Source organism: Sinocyclocheilus rhinocerous, unplaced genomic scaffold, assembly GCF_001515625.1.
Source record: "Sinocyclocheilus rhinocerous isolate Xijiao unplaced genomic scaffold, SAMN03320098_v1.1 scaffold3516, whole genome shotgun sequence".
NCBI lineage: Eukaryota > Metazoa > Chordata > Actinopteri > Cypriniformes > Cyprinidae > Sinocyclocheilus > Sinocyclocheilus rhinocerous.
The window spans coordinates 74,275-81,685 of record NW_015635508.1 but is presented as its reverse complement, the minus strand read 5'-3'; the positions used below and the strand labels follow the sequence as shown (position 1 = coordinate 81,685).

Here is a 7,411-nt window from a genome sequence, read left to right as displayed (position 1 = left end):
CTAAAAAAAAAAAGCAGCAGAACTGTTTTCAACATTGATAATAAGAAGAAATATTTATTGAGAACTGAATCAGCATATTAGAATGATTTCTGAAGGATCGTGTGACACTGAAGACTGGAGTAATGACTGCTGAATATGCAGCTTTGCATCGCAGAAATAAATTTCATTGTAAAATATATTACCGGTACAAAAGAAAACGGTTATTTTAAATTGCACAATTTTTTCACAACATTACTATATCTTACTGTATTTTTGATCAAATAAATGCTGCCTTGGCGAGTATAAGATACTGCTTTCAAAAACATTAAAACATCGTACCAACCCAAAGTGTTGTACAATAAAAAAAAATAAAAAAATATTAAGATGAGGAAATAAGACTTTAAATCATGAGAATAATTAATAATTGCAATTAATAAAAAAATTTAAAAAAAAAACTGGTACAAAAGGCATGATCATTTGAATTTTTCTAACTCAGGCTAACTCAATATAGCCTCAAAAGGTATTTAAAAAAAATATTAATTACAATTAGAAATGAATGACGCACTGTTATAGCTGTGGTCTTTAAACTGATGCTTGTAGCACAACAATGAAATTTCCATAGTTATTGCTAAGATAAAATTCCATATTGCATATTACATTATCTGTGTGCATGCATCTTTTGCTTGTATGTTTGTAGGCTCAGCGTGGCTGTAATCCTATAGATCTGTTAAGTCCGGGTCTAAACGTCGAGCTAGTGGACCGTCAAGATGCTGGGGTGGTCTGGTCTTCAGTTATTGAGGAGAACGTAGGGGGCCGCTTGCGGCTGCGATATGCCGGCGCAGACGGGCTCCCTGACACCCAATCCATCACATGGGTCTTCTACCTGGACCCCCTGCTTCATCTGCCGGGCTGGGCACAGGAACACAGCTGCACCCTTAGACCACCGGCAGGTAAGGGTTTTTATCATTTATAAAAAGTCTCTGTTATACGTATCTTGAAATATCGGAAATCAAATTAAATGTCCTTAGTAATGTAACTTAGTTGCATGGTATATAACAATTTTTTTAAAATAGGATGCACTTCACAGTGTATGATTTTGTTACTAGCATGGCCAGTTTTCATGTTTAATCCAAGCACTAGCTAGCTTTTGAAGTATGTAAGTGGTCAGTGCAGCTAAAACCATGGAAACAGAAGCAGAAACTGGAAATAAATGTGGATGTTTAAAGTTGTAGTTGCTGCTGTGGCTAGATGATTCCTAACAGAGTAGACGAATGAACAGACCAACAGGATTCACAGTAGATTCTTCCTGACCTATTAATGTGCAAATCAGCTTAATTGTTCCATGCTGGAAGTGTAGATCATGCACAAAAAGGTAGGCAGCCTGAATTGTCCTTATGAGCGCTACTAAAGTACTTTTACCCTAGGAGACCTACATATTACAGTTTAGCTAATCAATAGTTGGGATTGGTGGATGGAGAAGGGTTTACAGGGGTTTAGATCAGAGTCCACTAGCTTTTAGAAGATAAACATGTGATCTTTTCTGAAGACAGTCAGTTCCCTTCAGAGATACATTCATATAAAACACCCGCGCCGTGTTTTGATTTTGAAACGTGCAGTGCTCATGTTTATTCAACGAAGTCAAACGGCACAAATAAATCAATGTATGGGAAACACTGTTAATGTATATCGAAATATCGGAAATGTGTTTAAAAATCATATCACCGTTATTGAAAAAAATTATATCGCGATACATATTGATATTGAATTATTGTCCAGCCCTATGTGGTCAGCAGAGAGGTAATTGTGTGTTTGTGTATGTTTGTTTGTAGCTCTGCTCGCCCTGCGCACAGAAGCTGAATGGGAGGAAGTTAAGAAGACCGTTTCCTCTCAGGTGCAGGACTCCAGCATCAATGAGGAGTTTTACAGGGTCAGTAAATACTGATTAACTACCACGTTTGGTAGAACATGATTCTGACCCTAAGTTTGTTTGTTTGAACACTGTTGGTGTGATCCATAAACTGGAGAGTTATGGAGAACCACTGTGACCTTTGTGCCCTTGAGCAAAGCACTTAACTGCAGGTTGAACCAGGATGATTGTCCTCGTAGTAAGTGTACTATAAGTTAGCTTGGATGGAGGCATCTTTTGGGAGCTGCTTACACAGAATGTTTTTTTATTCCACTGCACAGCTTTTCTGTTGTTTTCTATGTAAGCATCTTTGACTGTTGCGGTAGCATCTTATGGAGCATGTGCACATGAACACCGCGTCAAGTTAAAAGAAAAACAAACCTTTTTTCCCATTCCAATGCCCTATGTCTTGTTTTTAAATGCAAAAAAAGTGTTTTGTGTGAAACACCCCTTAAGCCAAAAGTGCAGTTTAGCTAAGAAGTGAATGCTTAGCGAATGTGTACAGTCAAAAGTGTAGTACATTACACATGTACTATGCTGATGATGATATGATGCTTGCAGTGTAATTGTATACACAGTGTATGTTAATTTCTATGCAGTAAATTGTATCCATACATTTCCTGTGCTATTTTTAAAAATCAAAATAGTTTAAAATTGCTCCCGATTTTCTGGTATTTTAAAAAGATTTGAAAGTTTTTAAATCCTTATAGCAACTGAAAAAACTTACTCTCAATATATATTGATTAATCTCGCTTAAATTACAATTAATTTGTTATAGTTAGCTTTTATATATTTATGTATTTATTATTTGTAAGTATTTTTTTCTGTCAGTATATATTGTGGCTGTGTTTAACAATGATAATGTCTGTTTGTTATTTGAATAGGTTTAATAAAGTAAAAAAAAAATCTACATCGTGTTGGAGGTATACAGTATATACTGTGTAGTATTTAGATAGAATGCTGCTGATATTTCATTCCAAATCAAGGTATGATTGCTATAATAATAGTATGGATGAAAGGCTAGAAAATGCTGTTTGTACTCTATTTTTTTTTCTTTTTAAATTATTCAGTCATATTGACGGACTATACATTTGTTTCTGTATTCAGGACAGATCAGCCATCAATCCACACTCCTTTACTGAAGGGATGAAGCTGGAAGCTGTGGACCCAGCAGCTCCTTTCACCATCAGTCCGGCCACTGTGGCGAAGGTAACGTAATGGACCCTACCTCCCCTGTGCTATTATCACCCCCAAAATGTGTTCAACAGACTAAACTGTTATAGTTTGGACCTGTTACCCTAAAACTGTGCAACTACATAAAACTCTGTAATACACACATTCAGTGCTAATGTGGGGTTATAAAAAAAGCTTTACCAGAAATGACTTCTACTTTTCAGTTAGTATTCTGTCAAACACAACCTTTGACCAAAATAATTAGTCTCCTTATTGTTACCACACATGAAGTTTAGGCATTTCACACTGAAGGATGGGTGTTTTCCATAAACATGGGTGTATTCCAGATACCTGAGTGCAGGATGAACAGGAAAACTAGTTGTAGACCTGTGCCCTTCTTCTTAGTTCTGTATGCTTTATTCATTTGCCTGTTTGTTTGTGTATGACAGGTGTTTAATGACCAGTTTTTTCTGGTGCAAATGGACGATATGAGAGACGAGGCACAGAAAGAGGGATGCAGACGCTCTTTCCTGTGTCACAGAGACAGTCCAGGAGTCTTCCCTACACAGTGGAGTCTCAAGAATGGAGTCAAGCTCTGCCCTCCTCCAGGTCCGTAGATTCAACCTGCTTTTAATCGTCATATACAGTAAGGAAGGTGAAATAACACAAATGCCTAACAATTTATTAATAAAAGGACCTAATAGAATGGAGGCCCACCCTTTCCTTTCAGATCAACTTTTTTTCTTGGAATGCTGTCTTACAAGTCTTGAACTGTCTGTAGGAAAAATGGCATCATTCTTCTCAAGCAGGAAAACTTTGCATAAAAGATCTGGCGATTAGATATGCTACCAAGCATTTCACTTCATCCTGCTGTCCATGAAACATTGGTTTTGTAGAAATATGCACACATGAGCGAGCAGTGTTTTTACTGTAGGATGCTCCCTGTCCTGAAAAATGGCTTCATTCACTAGCAGTTATACTGCCCAGCAGAGCAGTCATTAGACCTAATGGCTGGTGTGGGGCGGCTGGCCATGTCATTATGGAACCTTCCCCATTTTAACGGCTAGAAACAGACACTGAGGCTTGAGGCTTTTGGACGTTGCCAAACATAAACCCATCTGGATGAGAAATCAATAAATGCGATTTATCATTTTATTTTGATCTGGTTTCCAGGTGTTTTCTTGACACCAGTTTGTGGTGATTTACTGTGGTCTTAGTCTGGGAGGCACTATTTGACCTCTTTGGACCTTTGTTGCTTTGAGCACTCACATATCAAAGTGTTTATTGTTAATTCTCCTTTACGCCTCACATGCTTCTAATTGTCAATCAACATACTAATTAGTTCATCATTTGAATTGCCATTGGGGGTTCTGTTTGTGATTTACCTCAAAGTTAAAATCTTGTTTAATCTATCATTTCAGTTATCTTGTAATCTATATGTATATTAGGGACCTAGTCATGCAGTTGACAGTTTCTCAGGTGCACTCCTTGACCTTTGTGTGGTCGTGTGTGTGTGTGTGTGTGTGTTTGTGTGTGTTGGTGTGTGTAGGGTTCCAAGGTCAGGACTTTGACTGGGCGGACTATTTGAAGCAGTGTGAAGCTGAAGCAGCCCCTCAGCAATGCTTTCCTCCAGTGAGTTTCTCTTTCTGCATATTTAAAGATGGGGCAATGGCATGACACGAATACATTAAATACATTAAACACATTACAAATACAATAAAAATTCAATTTTTACAAAAAAAATACATAAAATGATTTAAATACACCTCCTTCATGGTTAACAATAGGGATGCACGATATTGGATTTTTGCCGATATTCAATATGTCGATATTTTTCAACTCATTTTGGCCGATACCGATATATTTCCTTTTGTTTGGAAACAACACCAAGTCTCTACTGTGCAGAAGTTATAAGCAAAATATTTTTAATTTTGGTTAGTTTTTAACAAGAACTTATTTGTTAGAATTAAATAAACCATAATGAAGGTTTATTGACAGTACATTGAAGCTTTGAAAATAACTATATATCAGTCGCTGCATTTTTCCCCCCAGAAACATGCAGTGTTAACCCTAACATTTTATTTTAAGATTTAACATTTGTAGATGGTCTAAGGCAAATGAGTTGTAAAAATTCTGAAAATCTTTTAGAGCTTATGATTTGTTTAAAAAAAAAAAAAACATATTACACATTAATGAATAAATCAGTATATATACAATTATTAAATTTTTAAGTGTCATGTTTGTGATTTTTTTTTTAATGTAAGTTATAGCTTCTGACCTTTAAATCAAAACATACTCATTATTTTATGACATCAATTACTGCTTTATTTAATCAGAAACAGTCTAAATGATATTTGTGTAGGCTATTTTACTTTTAATTTAATTAGAAGTAGGCCAACAGCGCCCCCTACAGATTAAAACTCCTTACCGAACAAGCATTAGGACCTGGGGGAGGCTGTCGCTGCTGCAGCTGCAGGTGCTATTACTGTTTACTCTATCATACACCAAACACCTCATTCTGTACATGCTTTCACAGATTAAATGCAGCAATCCAAAAGAGTGAATCTAATCATCATTCCAGACAAAACTTTGCTTAAAGAATGAGCCACACTGCTGACATGATCTAATCGCTAGCACACCCTGAGCACATGTGAGTTAACGTATTCCTCTTATCGGCAAGACATATCGGCATAATTTTTCATATCAGCCGATGCCAATATTTACATTTAAAGCCATTATCAGCCGATTCCGATATCAGTCCGATAATATCGTGCGTCCCTAGTTAACAAGTTTTACATTTTTGAATTGTTGAAAGCTAATTTGAATTAAAAAAAAATCCCAAATTGAAGCATGACATTTTTTTGGGGGGATGAAGTTTGACTTTGACCTTATGAATCAGTTAATTGAAGAAGTCTTTTAAAATATCATATAATTTGACTTTGAATAATTTGACTGATATTAAATTGTAAGACTTAATATTTTTCTTTTTTTATGTTGACATATGTATTACATTTTTTTTAAAATAATGATTTTAAAAAACGAGTTTTTTCAGCATGTTAAATTTATGCATGCGGTTTTCTGTACATTACCGTTCAAATGTTTGGGGTTAGTAAGGTTTTAATGTTTAAAGTCTCTTATGCTCACCAAGGCTGCATTCATTTGATCAAAATATGTAATTTATTCTGCAATCATTACTGTAGTCTTCAGTGTCACATAATCCTTCAGAAATCATTCTAATATACTGATTTGCTATTCAAGAAGCATTTATTATTATAAATTTTTTCAGGGCTGCTTAATATTTTTCTGGAAAAAAAATCATATTTTCCAGGATTCTTTGATGAATAGAAAGTTCAAAAGAAACTAGAAATATTTTATATCATTTAAAATGTCTTTGCTGACACTTTTGATCAGTTTAACATAGGGATGTGCGATATCATGATTTTTGATTATGGACGATTAAAATGTCTCCACTATCTGCTTTTGAAGAAATATCGTACTATTGTGCTACAGCACACATTCTATCAGTTGCAGTTTTGGCACCTCCATCTCAATTAGGGATGCTCCGATCCGCCTTTTTCGCCTCCGATTCCGATACCTAGGGTTCGGTATTGACCGATACCGATCCGATACCAGTGAAGTTTTTTCCCCTCATTTAAATAAATGTAGAATTTATATATCTCTGTGTGTGGAACTGATAATCATTCTTTCACAATCTACTAGATACAGACTACTTCATTATAAAGAAAAATAAAATAAACAATAAATATGAAAAAATATAGGCCTATGTATATTTATAATCTATGACAAAAATTTATCATAAACTAGGTTAGTGGATAATTCGGCAGCAAAAGTTATTCTAGAAAAATCAGTGCACAATAATTTTAGAAATCCAAACATTTAGTGAAAAAACAATATTTTGTGGGGAACAAATAAAAGTGTTGCACTAAATATGGTAAAATGTTACACATTGCTATTTGTATTATAAAATCCATTAATGAAAAACATTCATGAATGTATTTATATACAAGTATATACTATAAAATTAAAATACATTTCTTTTAAATATATAGCATATTTTTTAATAAGGCAACAACATATGATAGATACGATAGGACAAAACAAATACAGTGCAGCACGAACTGTTTTTATACAGTCAACCCTCTACGGACACCTTGGCAATTGAATCGCCATTGGCTAGTATATTTTTTTGTTTACTCGCCAGACTGAAATACTATATATATATATATATATATATATAAAGTTATGCCATTTTACAAACATATATAATGTTTGTAAAATGGTACAGCTTTTTAAATATCTGAAAGTACACTCTTAATATCAGTCAGTCAAGCA

The 7,411-nt window shown here is 34.8% G+C and overlaps 1 protein-coding gene across 1 annotated transcript in view; it reads left to right on the top strand.

Moving 5' to 3' along the window:
• Window positions 1-7,411, top strand: part of sfmbt1 (Scm like with four mbt domains 1) — a 29,905-nt gene that overhangs the window by 11,731 nt on the left and 10,763 nt on the right. Inside the window, exons 5-9 of the mRNA XM_016561228.1 lie at window positions 677-929; window positions 1,809-1,906; window positions 2,993-3,094; window positions 3,508-3,667; window positions 4,608-4,690. Of these exons, the coding sequence (XP_016416714.1) occupies window positions 677-929; window positions 1,809-1,906; window positions 2,993-3,094; window positions 3,508-3,667; window positions 4,608-4,690 (696 nt within the window). The remainder of the gene's footprint in view (window positions 1-676; window positions 930-1,808; window positions 1,907-2,992; window positions 3,095-3,507; window positions 3,668-4,607; window positions 4,691-7,411) is intronic.